The sequence below is a fragment of the Siphateles boraxobius genome, unplaced genomic scaffold (assembly GCF_051911475.1).
Source record: "Siphateles boraxobius isolate OS27281-9 unplaced genomic scaffold, OSU_SipBor_1 204, whole genome shotgun sequence".
Taxonomy (NCBI): domain Eukaryota; kingdom Metazoa; phylum Chordata; class Actinopteri; order Cypriniformes; family Leuciscidae; genus Siphateles; species Siphateles boraxobius.
Genome location: NW_027508816.1, coordinates 4,542,758 through 4,561,911, shown reverse-complemented (window position 1 = coordinate 4,561,911; position 19,154 = coordinate 4,542,758). Strand labels below are relative to the sequence as shown.

General features: G+C 44.5%; 1 protein-coding gene across 1 annotated transcript in view; it reads left to right on the top strand.

The window, feature by feature from the left end:
• Positions 1-19,154, top strand: part of LOC143745520 (glutamate--cysteine ligase catalytic subunit-like) — an 84,558-nt gene that overhangs the window by 22,588 nt on the left and 42,816 nt on the right. Inside the window, exons 3-4 of the mRNA XM_077237647.1 lie at positions 4,256-4,438; positions 14,418-14,531. Coding sequence (XP_077093762.1) covers positions 4,256-4,438; positions 14,418-14,531 — 297 coding nt within the window. The remainder of the gene's footprint in view (positions 1-4,255; positions 4,439-14,417; positions 14,532-19,154) is intronic.

Here is a 19,154-nt window from a genome sequence, read left to right as displayed (position 1 = left end):
AGTAAGTTGCAACTTCTGTGATACAGGGCTTAAATACAGTAGTAATACTGTAGAAATACATTAAATCTACATTTCAGTGGTTTACAGATAAGCTGATGATTATCATCATCTTTCTTTATTATTGTTAGCACTAAAGTTACCTCAAACTAAAGCGGAGTCTCTTTGGAGCTGTCATTTTCTTAAATGAGCCGCTGCAATGTTTCAAATGAGCTTCTAACGCTAGACTGACGCCTTTATTTTCAACGCGATCACCTTGTACCCAAACCATTTCAAAACTAAGGAGCCATTTGTCCTCCGATTACATACAAGCTCCTCGGCGCCGCTTTTGCGGGACTCATGTTTCGTGCTGTAGGGGATTTTAAAAAAGTGACGTGAGTAGAAGCGCGGCGCCGGGGCAGTGTGTGTGTGTGTGTGTGTGCTTGTGTGTATGTGTGTGTGAGCGGAAGGCAGAGAGAGATGCGACAGAGTTGCGAAATTGCAGGCGCGGCTCGAAATGGCTGTTATTTCAAATAGCGTGGCATATTTTAAACTAATCGGTTAATTGGTTTCAACCGGCTAATGAGGCTCGGTGGTCGGTCAAGAAAATTTTTAGTTTTCGCCATCCCTAATTCTCATTCATCTCCCCCAAGCCTTGTTTTCACATTATTTCCTCATACCCTTGGTTGTTACTGCCGATCTTGGCATTGAAGTCACCCATGGTGACGATGATGTTTCGTCTTGGGCATGCCTCGATGATGGTCAGCAGCCTGTTATAGAAATCCTCTTTGACGTCTTCTTCGCTGTCATTGGTTGGGGCATAGCATTGGATGATATCCATGTTGATCCTCCTGTTCGTTCTGCGGAAGCAGGCAGTGAGGATCCGTGGGCCATGTGCCTCCCATCCAATGAGAGCTCTCTGTGCCATCTTTGTCAACATCAGGGCCACTCCCTGGCTGTGGGGTGCGATTGCTTCCTCGTGGCCTTAGAACAGCAGCAGCTCCCCTGTGGCTAGTTTCTTCCTAGACTCACGGATTCCCAGCAGATCTAGATTGTAGCGTCTCATCTCGGCTGTCACTTGAGCTGTTTTGCCAGTTTCAAACATGGTTGTGACATTCCATGTTCCGATGGTAGTGGTGGTCCTGGTGGAGATGATGGTTGTTGGCCTAGTAGCTTCCAAAGGGCTTTCCCTACTAGGCGTCATACTTTCTCCAGCTATGGGTCCATCTTTTCCCAGGGCCTTAGTTACTTTTGAATTTCTTGTTCGCGAATCTGTAACATTCTTTTTTTCGGGGTGGGGTTGTTAGCCCTGTGCCCAACCCCCAACCTGGAGGACCTGGTGTTGCTCTTCGTCTCTCCTATACCATGAGTCCTGTCCGGCTTGGTTGAACCTACCAGGGGCCTTGCAACCGCTGGTATAGCCCTCATGGTCACGGAGGCACGCAAGCCTCCCCACCACGGAAAGGTAGCAACACATTGGGGAAGCAATGTGAAATTGCTTCAGAAAAATTATGATATAGCTATAGCTAAAGTGGCCGATATATCGTGCATCCCTAATTATTTTGTTTACATACTCAGAGGTTTGTTACAATCATGACTTCAAAAATAGCAGGTTTAGCTGCAACTGTGTAACGCCGGGGTAAAAAGCATTTGTCCTCATTGATTTAATTGATTTATTAGGTGTTTTGTTCTTTTGTACACTTTAACAGTAAAGTCTTTCAGCCAATCCCTCCTTTATGCATGTGTTTAACAAGTCAACACGATCGATAGTATCTTTTGTGTTTATTGTTCCTCTCCCTTTGATTAGACTTGCCCCAATTATGCTATTTTAAAGGCTCCTAATGTTTTTCTGGCGTCTCCTACAACAGGTTTAAACGCATCCAAGGTCAAAAAACACTTTAATTTTCTCATAATATGCACTCACACATCAGCTCTTTACTCTCAGTGTCTGAAACGCTTCGATCACAGATTCAGTCTCTCTAAGCCCCACCTCTCTGAGAGCTCCTCTGCTGTGATTGGTCAGAAACCAAAGCTCATTATCATATCTGAATCTCACAGTGATATGAACAGTAACGATGGCGTGGGCTTTACCGTATCAATCTCAGAAAACTGCTTCTTCTCGACAAGAACAACACAAACCAAACTCTTCCAGTCTCAGATACACTACAGTGTTTGAGGGCGGAGCTAAGAGACACTGTTCAGCCAATCAACACCATCGGCTGGCATTATGCAAATTCATTATAAACATACACAGGTTCATCAGGAAGTGAGACTGAATTACTGACGACTCGTTTCAGTTCAGAATTGATTCTTTCTTTAGGAGACAAAAACTCAGTTTATCTGAACTTTGATCTTTGAAACTTTACAGATCTTTTACATTCACAAACAGCTCTATTATTACACACTACATGAAAGAAAATATATACACTTAAATATTTTTTTTTTTTTAAATGACAGGCTCATCAGAAGTTAGTTTGGCCAGGATAAGCATTATTTGAAGTTTGATTATTGTGGAATGTGGATTTGTTGATGTTGTGTATCTGTAGCTCAGGGGAAGATCAGCACACACTGCATTCCTCATTAGTGCCTCTCTACTGCACACACTGAAGAGTGTGTGTCACAGCACTTTACACTTTACACATCGATGATCCCGTTCAAAACGTTTGCATTAGCCGTAGACGGATATATTCCACCATGTGGAAAAACACTGATGCAATCGTGGAATCCCGTCATAAAAATGATATTTAATGTGGAATATTGTGGAATTCTGCAAATTCTGGATGAATAAATCAAACTTAGGGTTTGTATAATTATAAGTTCATGATATGGACTAGTGTGTGTAAGTATTAAAGCTTAAAAAGACTATATAACACACATATTTACACAGAAAATCAAAGGTCTTCACGGCAACCCATCATCAGAAAAGTTTGGTTTAACTTGACATGTTGTCTGCCAAAAAATAAAAGGATTTGTTCAATTTCTTTAATTGCTTATGTTTTATTCCATTGTTTACCACCGTTTTTAATAATGCATTTGCATTAGGCTTAATTATAAATGCAGAAAAAAACAGAATTTCTGACAAAAAAAGTAATTTAATAAATTAAATTGATTCTTTTTGATCATTAAAACTTAAACTATTCAAATCGATTCTATACAATTTAAAATGGAAAACATTTTAACACTTCTAAATCGGAACTAATAGATTGTTGTTCAATTGTATGAGTTTCATGAATTGTTTAGATATGCTTTTTGATTACTATCATTTAATTTAACTATTAAAATGGAGTCCAGAATTTTTTTGTGTGTGGAAATTTTGTCTGTATTTTGACTACTTTATTGTAATTTTATCGTCCTCAATGCCCACAGCACTCTCTTTACATCATTATTGGCCATTGTCTGTTGTGTTGTCCATTACTTTACATTACTAGAGCAAGAATATGATGGTAGTCACTAATACACGAGTGCTCATTTATCTACCAGTGCATAATGGATTAAATGAAGTGCTTCTGCTAGTAATTCACATTTATAAGTTACTTTTCATAAAGAGAGAGAATATTAATCTCTTGAAATGCAGGCCGGAGTACGGCAGCTACATGATCGAAGGAAAGTTTTATAAATTCAGTTGATTAGTCATGCTTTTTGATTTATTAAAATGTAATCAAACCATTAAAATGAAATCCTTAAATTTTAAAGTGGAAAACACAGAATTTATGGGATTCTCGAGAAAAAAACGTCACATTTCATAGGGCCCTAATTTTTGTTTTTAACTTTTTAGAACTAATAGATTGTTGATAAATTGTGTAAGTTTCATGAATTGTTTAGACATGCTTTTTAATAACTAACATTTAATTTAATTAAAATGAAATTCAGAAGGAAAGTAAATGAAAAATAAATTAATTCAGAAAAATCTCAGAATTTTCCAAACATTTGAACCCAAACTCTAATCATTGCTTAATGTATGAACTCAGATATTTGAGTGACTTCAGATATTTTAGGTTTCTCTTCAGTCTACATTTCGACTGCTTTATTGTAATTGTATTAGCCTCAATGCCCATTGGCCACAGCACTCTCTTGACATCATTATTGGCCATTGTCTGTTGCGTTGTCCATTACTTTACATTACTAGAGCAAGAATATGATGGATGTCACTAATACACTAATTTATTACTCAGTGAGCGCTCATGAAATGAATTGCTTTGCTAGTAATTCACATTTATGAGTTCCTTTTCATAAAGAGACAGAATATTGATCTCTTGAAATGCGATGCATGTGTGTTCAGCCACCCGACGCTGTGGAGGCCGGAGTACGGGAGTTACATGATCGAAGGCACGCCGGGACAGCCGTACGGGGGCTCGATGTCGGAGTTCAACACCGTCGAGGACAACATGGGGAAGCGGAGGAGAGAGGCTTCATCTGTGCTCGATCTCAACCAAACTCTCCTCACAGTCACCGCATTCCCCAGGTACCAAACATTCAAGACATTACTCCTCAGTGTCTTTTAGAGATGCACGATTCTGGATAAACTGATTTGTTTTTTAATCGAGATCATGATTCTAAATAGAGAGCGAAGCAAAATAACATGTCATTTATTAGAGGTTCATGTTTAGTGCTGTAGTCCATTTACAAATATATTTCATTCTTTTGAATCAATTTTTAAAAACAAGATTGGTTTGAGTGAATGATTCAATGACTCACTCAAAAATTCATGTCTCGATTCGCCTACTTATACTACGCCCTAAAAGTATGTACTCTTTTTGTGAAACGTTTACAGTCGTTTTCGCGGATCCGTGTGAATGGGGATCGTTTTGACGATGTAAGTATGAGGAAAACTCAAAGGAAAAACTTATCTGTTTTAAGCGCATCGTTGTCGTGTAAACCTACCCTTAATTTGACAATGAAAAGATTTCTGTGGAGTTTAATTGTGCACAAAGTTTACGTTTACATTCATTCTCAGGGTCTTATTTGGAAAGCATAAATATTGATATTGTATGATATGGTATGTATTTTTGGCCATATACAGGTGAAACCCGAAAAATTTGAATATCGTGCAAAAGTTATATTATGGCTTACAGCTTATGAAAACCCCAAATGTAAAATCTCAGAAAATTAGAATATTACATGAAATTAATAATAAAAAAAAGGATTTTAAATACAGAAATGTGGGCCCTCTGAAAAGTATAATCATACAAATGTATATGGTTATATATACTTAATATATTAGTTTCAACCGTTAATTTGAATTACTGAAATACATGAACTGTTGCACGATATTCAAATTTTTCTAGTTTCACCTGTAAGCCAGCCCTTCTGTGTATCTAGATCTCTTTCTAAAGTGGTATAACTGGTCACACTGCCCACTCCCAGTATCTGGACTGCATGTTTAGTGTTCACCCACATAGTTAACAACACGACTCAACGCATGTTTTGTGCTGCATCAGAAGTTCTCATATAACTGACAGTGTTCTCTTACGAGAGGTTCTCTCGTATTACGTAAGTATAGCTTACGCTACAGGAAAGTTCATCTTTTCGAGATATTGAAGCCAAAAAATTATCCTTAATTTTTGTATCCATTGTCAACGCAGTGCAGCAGCTAGCAGACCTAGAGCAGGCTGTCTAGCGTGGTCATAGGCTGCCCTGCGGGAACTGCAGCAGCCTATAGCTGAACCCGACGTGACGTCACGTCCAATGAAGGCGCTCGTGCCTTCACAGCGTCAGAGCCTCACAATAAGGGCGTGGCTTAGCGTATATAAGCAGGGTTCGTAGGCTGATTCTCTGATTTTCATCTCTTCAGCGAAGCTCTTCGCATCGCTGGACCTTGAGAAGCCGCCACCATTGAACAAGCGACAAGCCAGCTGAGGACAGTGCCTAAAGAAGCCGGCCGTCTTCGCCACCTTCAGCCTTCCGTGCCAGCTACGCTATCCGGCGACGTATCCTTTTATTCTAAAGCTTCCAAGCGCTATTTGAGCACGAGCGTCTTTTTAAAGATGTCTCGCTCCACTTGTGGCTCGTGCAGATCCCCGCTCAGCGTTGGAGACTGCCACGTTATATGCGCTCTCTGCCTGGGCCCGGAACACGCTGCTCTTGCCCTCTCTTCCGGAGGATGTGAGCACTGTGAAGAGCTTTCGATGTCGACCCTGCGGGCTCGACTCGGAGCTTACAACCCCAAAGCTGTCACTCCGCCCTTTGCGGGACCGCGCAGAAAGAATCGCCGTTTCCTAAGACAGCCTGAGCCCGCGGCCACTGCGACGCGCTCGCCGGAGTCCCTCCCTCGAGCCTCGCCTTCACTGCCCTCCCTCACCGACATGCAGCCGCCGGTCACGTCCCACTCTGCCCCAGCGTCCGATAATGAGGCGGAAGCGCCCGCCGCGGGAGACAGTTGTTCCATCCTGGCTTCTGATAGTGAGGAATGGTCGAGTTCTCAACAGTCCGCCGCCTCCTCGATCCAGGAATCACAGGCCGTTGACCGCCTCGGGCTCGAGTGGTCGCCGCCTAAGGAGCCCGCACACAACAGACTTGACGGCTGTTTTCTTCAGAGTCACCGCCGTCAAGCGCCTGCTGCCAGGTCTGCACCCTTCCTCCCAGAGCTGCACACTGAGCTTTCAAAATCGTGGAACGCACCATTCTCCGCGAGGCTCCTATCCTCTGTCTCCACGTCGCTCTCCCAAGTGGACGGCGCCTCCGAGAAAGGATACAGCTCAATCCCTAAGGTTGAGGAAGCGGTTGCTGCACATCTTTGCCCGCCCTCCGCAAGATGGCGCTCAAAGTCTGCATTGCCGACTAAAGCCTGCCGGACCACATCTACTCTTGTCGGTCGCGCCTACGCCACCGCCGGACAAGCAGCTTCAGCCCTTCACTCAATGGCTGTGTTACAGATCCTGCAAGCCGCTCTCCTCCGTGAATGGGATGAGAAAGGCCGAGATCCAGCTGCTGTAACGGACCTGAGGAGCGCGACGGATCTCTCCCTTCGCGCTACCAAGGCTGCAGCTCAAACCCTAGGATGATGCATGGCCTCGCTGACTGTCACTGAAAGACACCTATGGTCAACGCTGGCTGACATGAGAGAGTCTGAGCGGTCCTTGACACTCCTCTCTCCCACACTGGTCTCTATGGCCCGGCAGTGAATGGAATCGTCGACCGCTTTTCTGAGGTTCAGAAAGCATCGCAAGCCATGAACTTGTTTCTGCCCCGTCGTGCTAGCTCCACTGCAGGTCGCCCACGTCAGCCGCCTGCACGAGCCACCACACAGTGCCCAGCTCAACCGAGACAGTCCAGCCACTCTTTGCAGCGACAGGGCGGCCGCCCCAGATCGCACTCAGCTAACCGAAGCAGACCCCCCCCCCCCATGTGGCCGCAGCCAAAGATCGTGCTGAAGTCTGAGCACGCAAAGCCCTCCTAGCATCAGTGAGAGGGAAAAGACGGTTAAGTCTCGCCGCGGCCGGACCACCGTTAAAACTTTTCGCCCTGTCAGTCCCCTTAACACAGGTTACTGCAGTAGGTCTTTTAGCAGTCAACGAGTCTGTAACACTACCCGCTCGCCTGCACACAACCGCCGTTTTTACGGCGAACCAGAGAAATCTCAGAAAGATCATAATGCCTGGTTATCCGGCTCACGCCGATGGTGTTTTAAGTGTAGAAAAAGTGCCCACGCCACAGTGCTCACCCCTACAAACAAACACAGCACTTCCCGTGTCACCCAGAGAGCCCACTCTCATAAAGCTGGCAAATGCCGCTCGAGTGTTATCTGCAGAAAATGTGCCCACGTGCCCGTGCCCACATCTATCTGCCCGCTCTATTACACGGCCAAGTCACGCGCATCACAGTGTGCAGACTCATACCAATCATGTTGTGAATGTAAGTCTCGTGCCCGGAGAACCCGGAGGCCATTCTGCCCCTAGCTGCACGTATAAAAGCATGGGAAGCGATTCCAGGGGTATCAGAATGGGTGCTAAGCACAATAAAGCAGGCCAATCCTTTCCAGTTTGTTCGCCGTACCCCCGCTTTCGAGCACGGACCGCGACGACAGTGAATGCAGAAGTAGCACATCTACTTCGCTCAGAAAAAGCAAAGCTGCTGTGCAAAAGGGCCATAGAACCGGTACCGCCTTCTCTGAGTGAGTCAGCTTTTACAGCCATTATTTTCTCATGCCCAAGAAGGACGGGGGTGTCAGACCCATACTAGATCTGAGACATTTGAACAAAGCTCTTATGATAAGACCGTTCAAAATGATTACATCCAGACGACTCCTCGTGCACGTTCGCCCAGGAGACTGGTTTATATCTCTCGATCTAAGGAATTTATTTCTATTTTTAGGAATAGAACTGGACTCCATTGCTATGATGGCCCGCTTGTCAACACAGCGCGAGCGACTGGCCGCGTCTTTCCAGAAGAACAGCACCGCACCTCTGAAGACATTCCAGAGGATGCTGGGCTACATGGCTTCAGCATCTGCGGTACTTCAGCTGGGTTTGGTACGTATGCGCCTGCTACAACGCTAGCTGGCCGCTCGTGTGTCTCACCGAGCCTGGAAGTCAGGCTGCGCCCTGATCAGAGTGACTCAGAGCTGCATTACAGCCCTGGTTAGCGGCCGACTGGTACCAGCGGGGAGTGAGTATGGGGACTGTCTCATACCGGAAGGTCATCTCGACAGACGCGTCCAACTCGGGTTGGGGCGCGCTCTTCGAAGGCAGACCAGTCTCTGGCCTATGGTCAGACCAGGAAAAACTCCTCCATATAAACTGTCTGGAAATGATAGCGGTCGAGAATGCGCTGAAGCGTTTCCTCCCGTTTATACAGGACCACCATGTTCTAGTCCGCTCGGACAACATGTCTGTAGTGTCCTATGTGAACCGTATGGGCGGTTTCAGATCCAGAAACCTCTGCAATCTGACAGAACGCCTCCTCGTTTGGTCTCAGCACCATCTGCGCTCGCTGAGAGCTGCCCACGTGCCAGGCCACCTGAACGACGGCCCAGACAGACTGTCCAGGGACAATGTTCCCCCTGGGGAATGGTCCCTGCACCCCCAAACAGTCCAGTTGCTGGGGCGCCTTTTTGGCAAAGCGGAAGTCGACCTATTTGCGTCACAAGACAACGCACACTGCCCAAGGTTGTTTTCAAAGAACCAGGACGTGCTGGCCCAAACCTGGCCCAGCCGCCCACTATATGCATTCCCTCCGGGTCTCTCTGTTACCACAGGTAATCAAGAGAATCAGGGAAACGCGCCAATAAGTGCTCCTCATACCCCGCGTTTGGGAGAACCATACTTGGTTCCCGGAGCTGACGCGGCTGTCACAGACAGCCCCATGGCCTATTCCAATGAGAGCAGACCTCCTCTCGCAAGCTCGCGGCTTGATCTGGCATCCCCATCCAGAGTGCTGGTCTCTGCACGTATGGTTGACCAACGGTTACCCGTTGCCCTGCCAGACGCAGTAATGAACACAATCACGCAGTCTAGAGCTCCTTCTACCATAAGGCTCTACGCATCCAAATGGTCTGTGTTCTCTAAATGGTGCGCTGACAAAAATCTGGACCAACGGGAGAGTGGGGTTTCGCGGTTGCTCAGTTTCCTTCAAGAGCTGTTGGAAAAGGGAAGGTCCCTGTGCAGGACTGCATTTGTTTAGGATTTTTCAGGGGGTTTATCATTTTGAAAATGTTTATTCTAGTGAGGACTTTAATTTTGAAAAGCAGTCACAGACAACCTCTTAGTTCAGGAAACAGGAAGTACTAATAGTACTGCAGTAGTTCAGCAAAATGTGATAGCTGTTACATCTTTAAGCATCATCTTTCTTTGCATCTGTTTGATGCAATGTCTGTAAGTACATAGTGTTAAATGTATTGTGTGATACATATGAGAAGGTTATTTGATATTAAGATGTATATTTTCTTAGTTTAATTATCCTTACGTTATTATCAATCTGTAATTTTCCAATTTCATATTTAGTGATTGTATCTTTTGTATATTTTTACAGTTTCACAGTTGAATCATAAACTTCAGAAACGACTTGAAGTGTCCAGCAAGGTTTTTCAGTCACTGTTTAACTTACTGGATAGTTAGATGCCAGAGAAATCTAATAAGGCCAGTCCCCTTCCATGCTCCATGTGGCAGCCGTCACAGCATTCTCAGAATCGACGCAAGGCCAGTCAATAGGCAGGAATGAGCTCATCATCCGCTTCATCAGAGGAGCCAGAAGGATGAATCCTCCGCGCCCCCCTTCAGTTCCCATGTGGGATCTTTCTTTGGTCCTCGAGGCCCTGAAGGCCTTTGAACCTTTAGACTCTGCGGATCTAAAGTACTTATCACTTAAAACCGTTTTTCTGATCGCTCTGTCCTCAGTCAAACATGTGGGGGACTTACACGCACTCTCTGTTAGCGCCGTGTGTCTTGAGTTTGGCCCAAATGACTCAAAAGTCATCCTCAAACCTAGACATGGCTATGTTCCTAAAGTGATTGACACTCCGTTCAGAGCACAGGTCATTTCGCTATCGGCTCTGCCAGCGTCCGATAGTAAGAGTGATGTTAATCTCCTCTGCCCGGTCAGGGCGCTGAGAGCTTACATTACACACTCCGCCCCTTTCAGGCGTTCTGAGCAGCTTTTTGTTTCGTTTGGTGGGCGCACCAAGGGTCTCGCCGCCTCGAAACAAAGTCTATCCAGATGGATAATAGACACGATTGCAGCTGCCTATACAGCAAACGGTCTGCAATGCCCCCTGGGCGTCAGGGCTCATTCCACAAGAGGCGTGGCCTCTTCGTGGGCATGGTCCAGTGGAATTTCCATTCATGACATATGTGTGGCAGCGGGCTGGTCTTCCCCTTCCACCTTTGTCAGATTCTATAATCTGGAAGTTCCCGCCCTACAGGCGAAACAACTGTCAGTTTACTGAGAGGTCAGTTCTGCCCAGATACTATCATGCGCAAACTACTCTTATATGACTAGCTCTTCTGGTTGAGCTGGACTGTATCAGGTTATGTGCTATATGCTTATACATTGACCGGCGTCGCCGCTCTGTATTCCCATGAGTGCTTATATACATGCGCTTATATATACATGCGCTTATTCCCGCTGATCTGAGATCCTCGAAATTCTGGGACTCTTAAGTTGATGCTGGCGCGCACAGCGTTGACAAAGGGTTCCCATAGCGTAAGCTATACTTATGCAATACGAGAGAACCTCTCATAAGAGAACGTACTTGGTTACCTAACGTAACCTCGGTTCTCTCTAGAAGAGGGAACAAGTATTGCGTAACCTGCCGTGCCTGCGCCACAAGCGTTTTTCGCTTCAGTCGATGAAAACCAGAGAATCAGCCTACGAACCCTGCTTATGTACGCTAAGCCACGCCCATATTGGCGGGCTCTGACGCTGTGAAGGCACGAGCGCCTTCATTGGACGTGACGCCACGTCGGGTTCAGCTATAGGCTGCTGCAGTTCCCGCAGGTCAGCCTATGAGCACACTAGACAGCCTGCTCTAGGTCTGCTAGCTGCTGCACTGCGTTGACAATGGATACAAAAATGAAGGATAATTTTTGGCTTCAATATCTCGAAAAGATGAATCTTTCCCATAGCGTAAGCTATACTTACGCAATACTCGTTCCCTCTTCTAGAGAGAACCGAGGTTAAGTTCTAACCACTGTAAAGTGGTTAGAAAAAATGAAATCGGAATCAGCTAAAATCGGTATCGGCAGGCCAAACTCATGAAAAATCGGAAATCGGAATCGGCCTACAAAATTGTTATCGGTGCACCTCTATTTAGAACTTTTTACAAGGTTCAAAGAGAATAATAACATGCGAAATTCATTTTTAAAACAGTTTAAATTTCACCAAATTTTTTACACCATACAGTATATTGTAGAATTAAACCCTTAACCTAAATGTCAAAAAATGTACTCGAATCAATGAACAGCATTTATGAAGCTCCATTCTTACAGATCATTAACTAAAAAAAGTTGTTTAGTGTTTAATTACCCTTTAAGATAAAACACACATAAAATCTCTCAGCTTTAGCTGTAACATCAAATGCTGCAAGGACAGTGTAGAAAAAACTAATACTGGCTTAAATAAATATGGGGGCAAAAACGATTCGTGCCCTTTGAAAATCGATTTTGAATCGACCACATTTAAAAAAATTATTAATTGAAATACATTTTTTTAGTATATATGTATATAATGTGTACACTGCTTTTCAAAAAGTTTTGGGATTGATAAAACTACAAAACAAACGGAAATATTGTGAAATTTTATTACAATTTAAAATAACTTTTTTTTATTTCTTGTGTTATCAAAGCTGAATTTTCAGCATTGTTACTCCAGTCTTCAGAGAAATCAATCTAATATGCTGATTTGATGCTCAAGTAACATTTATGATTATCAATGTTGAAAACAGTTTTTTTGTCAGGATTCTATGATTAATAGAAAGTTCAATGAACATCATTTATTTGAAGTAGAATCTTTTGTAACATTATAAATGTCTTTACTGTCACTTTTGATCAATTTAATGCATTATTGCAGAATGAAAGTATTAATTTCTTTAAAAAAAAATCTCACTGACCCCAATCTTTTGAATGGTAGTGTATAATGTTACAAAAGCTTTCTATTCCAGATGAATGCTGCTCGTATAAACTTTCTATTCATAAACATTGATAATAATAATGAATGTTTTTTTGATCATCACTGGCGTAATGATGCTGAAAATTCAGCTTTGATCACAGGAATAAATTACACTTTACTATATATTCACATAGAAAACAGTTATTTTAAATCATAATAATATCTCACAATATTACAGTTTTGTTCTTGCATTTTTGATTTAAATAAATGCAGCCTTGGTGAGTGTGAGGGACCAAGCAGTCAAGGGCAAAGGACATAGAATTTCCAATCAAAACGTATTTATTAAATACAAAAAATAAAGTTACAAAATCAAAATAATTGAAAAACTGAATGAAAATAAAGTCAGGTCTGGGCGCATAACGAAAAAGGGTCCCCTGAACAGAACCCAACTTAACAGAAATCAAATCAAACTAACCAGACCAACATGACCTCCCTATTGACACACATGGGGAACTTATATATACAGAGAACTAGTCCATTAAACACACACACACACACACACACACACACACACACACACACACACACACACACACACACACACACATCACTTAACACAATTACAATAAAATAATTAACTCCAAAATTATCAATAAAGAGGTCATAAAATAACTTACACCAGTAATTATAATAAACAAAATGTAAATAGAATAATAAACAAAACTATTATTTTGAACCCCCCCCCCTCCCCCCCCCCCCCTGCTAATTGGCAACATGGATTAACCCAACAGCATAAAATGGCAGCCACTGACATCAGCCCGTCCTTTAATGGAATGGACCTCCACCGGAGCTCTACGTCCCAGGCAGCGCCAAACCTCCACTTTCCACATGCAGGTAACTTAAACTCAAAGAAATAAACATCAACACAATATACCACTGACAACTAGAAAGTGTGCACCCAACCTAGTCATGTATGATACAAGTGTAAATGATAAATAAAGTGAATGTAATGAACCAAATCCGTGTCTGTCGTTATTATGAAATGTATATAAGGTGATCGGTAACAAAATATTGAAGGATGTAATGTACTAAAAGGTAACCAAAATAACATATAAACAAACAAAAGAAAAAGGTATGTTTTTGCATGGGTAAGTTACCGCCTTGCTGTGTGGCCACGTTGTCGGCCATCACAGTGAGCTTATTTTAAAAATCTTACTGATCGCAAACTTTTGAGCGGCAGTGTGTGTATAACTTGTGACAGAATAATAAAAATGATGAAACATTTGCCTTCAAGCTAAAATCTGTTTGAATGAGTTGGGTGTGCCTCGTCTGTGTAGATAACACACGCCCTTTGACACCACATGAGCTGCTGCTCCCGGCGCGTGTGTGTGTGTTGAACATTTCAATTTTTTTTAGCCTTTTATTTTGAAACCGGAGTCAGACAAAGATTGAGAGACTCAAGAAGTGACAGCATGTAGAAGCAACAGACGTTTCTGAATAGTTAGTTGATGAATTTATGTATCTGATGTGGAGTTAACCATCTTCTAGTCATTGATTAGCTTATTCTGTCTTGATCATCTATAAATCCTGTTCCAGGGGCGAAGTTTATGTAAATTTTAGGGTTTGTGATGTCATTAACCCGTGAAGAAGCTCATTGCAGTTCCTACCAGCTGTTTGTTGTAGTCCTTAAAAAGTGATTTCTGTAAAAGAAAATACCCCTTTGCTTTGAACTTTGAGCATAAACAACATCTGCAAAGTTACGACACTCAAACAGCAACATTGCACACTAACTAAAGTTAGAAAAGTCAAATAACAATCAACCACCCCTTTAAATCACGTGTAGAGCTGCAATGTACAATGCAAATGTGTTGGCTATATATGTTTTGTGTGTGTGTTTGTAGGTTAGGCTGCCCAGGCTTCACACTGCCAGAACACAAACCCACGCCTGTTGAAAAAGGAGTGTCGAAATCTCTTTTCTTCCCCGACGAGGCCATCAACAGACACCCTAGATTCAGGTGAGGATATAAATAAACCATACCTTCCAATCTGAATACAATTGTAATCAGATCTGGGCAATTCATTCCTAATGACGACGTTACATGTCACTTTTTTATTCCGATTGTGGAATAAATGTAAAATGTAAACGCAGCAGTGTGCGAGATCATGTGACCCAGGCCACTAACAGTGGTTTCCTGTAGAAAAGAGACGGTGTGAGTTTATATTGCAGCTGAGTGTGTTTGAAGTGTCATCTGATGCAGAACAATGTGGAGTTGTTTGCGCAAGCTCGAGCTCTGAGGCATTTCAGGGGCATTATGGGAAATATCAGCTCAACAGACAATGATCTTCCACATACCAGTGGCTGAGAGCTTTAGAAAAGCTGTTAATCAAGTACTGGTGCTTGCTCATATTTACCCATCATCCTTCTCTCGCACTTTGTAAAACATCTTTCCCTCGTGGGTCAAAATGACGCGAAGCCCTACAATTATAGCCTACTTAATTGTTTTATTATTGTATTTTATTAAAAAAATTTCTATTTTTTAATCAATTTTTTGGGAGATTTTATTTATTTTATTTACCTTTTAAATTACTAGATTTGATCAATAAATAATAAATAAATAGTAATTTAAGCACATCCCTCACTTCCTTTGAACTTATAATCAAAATAACTCACAACAAATGAGCTGTTCCGCTGGGTCCTAAAGTCAGTTAATTTCAGTATGCATTCAGATACACGTAGACGTTATAAAATAATATTTTGGAAAAGTTTTAGCATTTTGAGTTTGAATTTTGAGCATTTTTAGGTTTTTCTGTGTGTCCTGAAGCATTCCTCGCATTCCATTCATTCCTAAGGGGGTCAAATTGACCCGCGAGAGAAGGATTTGTTACTTTTTTTAATTTCAACCACAAAACTCCTTGAAACAATTCATTTTTTTTGTGTATTCGAGGTTCAAGTGTGATAAAAGTCCTAGGGTCTTGGACTCCTCTGATGAACACTCAATTAAAAAAATTTTTTTTTTAAATAAATTTAAAAAACCCGAGGGAAGGATGAGGTTACAGTAAGTTAAAGATTTCAACCAGCCACTAACTCTAAGCACATAATTGATCCTGCTCTGTGTAACTATGTGTAATGAAACTCAGCGTGGGTGTAGGAAGAAGAAGACAGGGTCGGCGGAATTGGGACTCGCACTTTATTTAGCAACAAAAATAAAGTAAACAAAAAGGTGCGCTTGTGCGCCTTCACCGTAGTGAAACACTACAGCAATATCCAAAACACTCTTTCTATTTGAAACAACTCAGTCCATTTGCCAGTGTGCTCTGTTGCAGTCGCGTGCGAGTCCCAGGCCTCTCTCACTCCTCTCTCATTCCCGGCAGCTTATATGCGGTCTCCACGCCAATCACTGCAATCAGACACAGGTGTTCATCATCTGCACTTGACCCACTTACTATAGACTTCGCAAAACCACGCCCCCCTCGCCACATACCCCCACCGCCCGACTCAGGCCGGGGAGCCGTCCGGCCTGTAGCCTCCCCCCCCCCCCCCCCTCCCTCCTGGAGAGGAAGTCAGCCACAGCCATCTGTGCACCCGGCCTGTGGACCACCTGGAATTTAAAAGGCTGTAAAGCTAGATACCAACGGGTGATCCGCGCGTTGGTATCCTTCATGCGGTGGAGCCACTGCAGGGTAGCGTGGTCCGAACAGAGGGTGAACTCCCGCCCCAGGAGGTAGTAGCGGAGGGTGAGAACAGCCCACCTGATGGCTAAACATTCTTTTTCGATGGTGCTGTACATCGTCTCTCTCTTAGAGAGCTTCCGACTGATGTACAGCACCGGCCGCTCTTCACCCTCCACCTCCTGGGACAGGACGCGCCCAGCCCCCTGTCCGATGCGTCCGTCTGTAGGATGAAAGGGAGAGAGAAGTCAGGAGCATGTAAAAGCGACCCGCCACACAGAGCAGCCTTTATCTGGGTGAAAGCCTGCTGACACTGCTCCGTCCACTGGACCGTATCTGGTGCTTCCTTTTTAGTTAGATCAGTCAGCGGGCTAGCGAGGTCCGAATAATTAGGTACAAACCTCCTGTAATATCCCGCTAGCCCCAGGAACTGTCTAACCTCCTTTTTGGTCTTAGGCCTCGGACAGGTCGCAACCGCTGCCGTCTTATCAATTTGGGGACGCACCTGTCCGTGACCCAAGTGGAAGCCCAGATACCTTACTTCCAGACGCCCAACCGCACACTTCTTTGGGTTGGCCGTGAGCCCAGCCCTTCTCAGCGTCTTCAGGACAGCCCGCAAATGCTGCATATGACGCTGCCAATCGTTACTATAGATGATAATATCATCCAAGTAGGCAGCGGCATATGCAGCATGCGGCCGGAGAATTTTGTCCATCAGACGCTGAAAAGTCGCCGGAGCCCCGAACAAGCCGAAAGGAAGGGTGACAAATTGGTGTAATCCAAACGGCGTTGTAAAAGCTGACTTTTCTTTGGACATGGGAGACAAGGGGATCTGCCAATAACCCTTTGTTAAGTCCAGTGTCGAATAAAAACGAGCAGTACCCAGCAGTACCCAGCCGATCAAGCAATTCGTCAACCCTCGGCATTGGATAAGCATCAAACTTAGACACAGCGTTCACCTTTCTATAGTCCACACAGAAGCGGACCGAGCCGTCGGTTTTAGGAACTAAAACTATCGGGCTCGCCCAGTCACTGCTGGACTCTTCTATTACCCCCATATCCAGCATAGCCTCTAATTCGTTCTGAACTACTTTTTTTTTGTGTTCAGGTAAACGATACGGGCGGCAGCGCACCACCACCCCCGGATCCGTCTCAATGTGGTGCTGAATGAGGTCCGTTCGACCAGGCAGGGGAGAGAACACATCAGCAAATTCAGCTTGTAAATTTTTAATGTCAGTGAGCTGGGAGGGTGAGAGGTGATCTCCGCCAAGAGCCAGCGCGAGAGATTGTGGTTTCTGTTCGCTTCTGGCCCGAGATCCTCCTCTCCGCTCACTACCGTCGCCAGCATCACTGACTCTGCCTCAACCCACTTTTTGAGGAGGTTGAGGTGATAAATTTGATGTGCCCCGCCCCTATCTGTTCGAACTACCTCATAGTTGAGATCGTTAACCCGCCGTGTGACCTCAAAGGGTCCTTGCCACTTTGCGAGTAATTTAGAGCTAGAAGTAGGGAGTAATACAAGCACCTTATCTCCCGGTGCAAATTGCCGTAGTCTAGCCCCCCTGTTGTACAGCTGACTCTGTCTGTCCTGGGCCCGTAACAAATTCTCCATTGATAGCAGCCCCAAAGTGTGGAGTTTTGTTCTCAGGTCCAAGACATACTGAATTTCGTTCTTACTAGCGGACGGTCCGTCCTCCCAAGTTTCTCTAAGAACGTCTAACACCCCGCGGGGCTGACGCCCATAGAGAAGCTCGAAGGGGGAAAACCCCGTGGAGGCTTGGGGAACCTCGCGTACAGCGAACAAGAGGGGTTCTAGCCACTTATCCCAATTTTTGGCGTCTTCGTGAACGAACTTTCGAATAATGGACTTCAAAGTGCGATTAAACCGTTCCACTAATCCGTCTGTCTGTGGGTGGTAGACGCTAGTGCGAATCGATTTAATGCCCAATAATTCATAGAGTTCGCGAATAGTTCGTGACATAAACGCCGTGCCCTGATCGGTGAGAATCTCCTTGGGGATTCCCACCCGGGAGATTAACGAAAAGAGCGCGCTCGCAACACTTTTGGCAGAAATGTTACGGAGCGGGACTGCTTCAGGATACCGCGTTGCGTAATCCACCAGGACTAACGCAAAGCGGTGCCCACGTGCTGACCGTTCCAATGGCCCGATGAGGTCCATACCAATTCGTTCGAAGGGGATCTGCATTAGCGGAAGGGGGCACAATGGTGCTTTTGGATTGGCCGGTGGATTCACCAACTGACATTCACGACAAGACGTGCACCACTTGCGCACATTCTCGTGAATGCCCGGCCAGAAGAACCGGGCCATGAGACGGTTTAGTGTCGCCGTTTGACCTAAATGCTGAAAAAGCATTTCCCGGCGGCTTTTAGGAACTAACAACTGCGTTGTATCCTCTTTTGACTGGGTGTCTTGGGTCACCCGATACAACTTATCTTTTAAAATAGCAAAATAGGGATAAGAGAGCGGTTGGTCTGGGTGGAGTACCTGGCCGTCGATAGAACGGACCTGATTAAACGCATGTTTTAACGTCTCGTCCTGGGACTGCTCCAGGGGAAAATCATTGCGCCTTGTGAGGATAGTTCTCTCCAGAGTACTCCGTTCCTCTGCAGCAGATGCCAGAGGTCCCGGCTCAGCATCTCCCACCTGAACAACTGCTGTCTCTCCCTTGCTTTTCTTTTCCCAAGAGGCATCCGCACATAAAGACCTCAATAATTTACTGAAAGCAGGCCAATTCGTTCCCAGAATTAGCGGATGCCGGAGGTGCGGGTTAACTGCTACCTCTATGCTATGCTTTTGTCCCCTAAATTGAATTACCACAGGCATTATAGGATAACTTACCACCACCCCGTGCACACACCGCACCTTAACCATGCGGCTGTTATCCAATGCCCCAGGTTGAATCAGGCTTTGATGAATGGAGGTTTGGTTGCAGCCTGAATCCACCAAA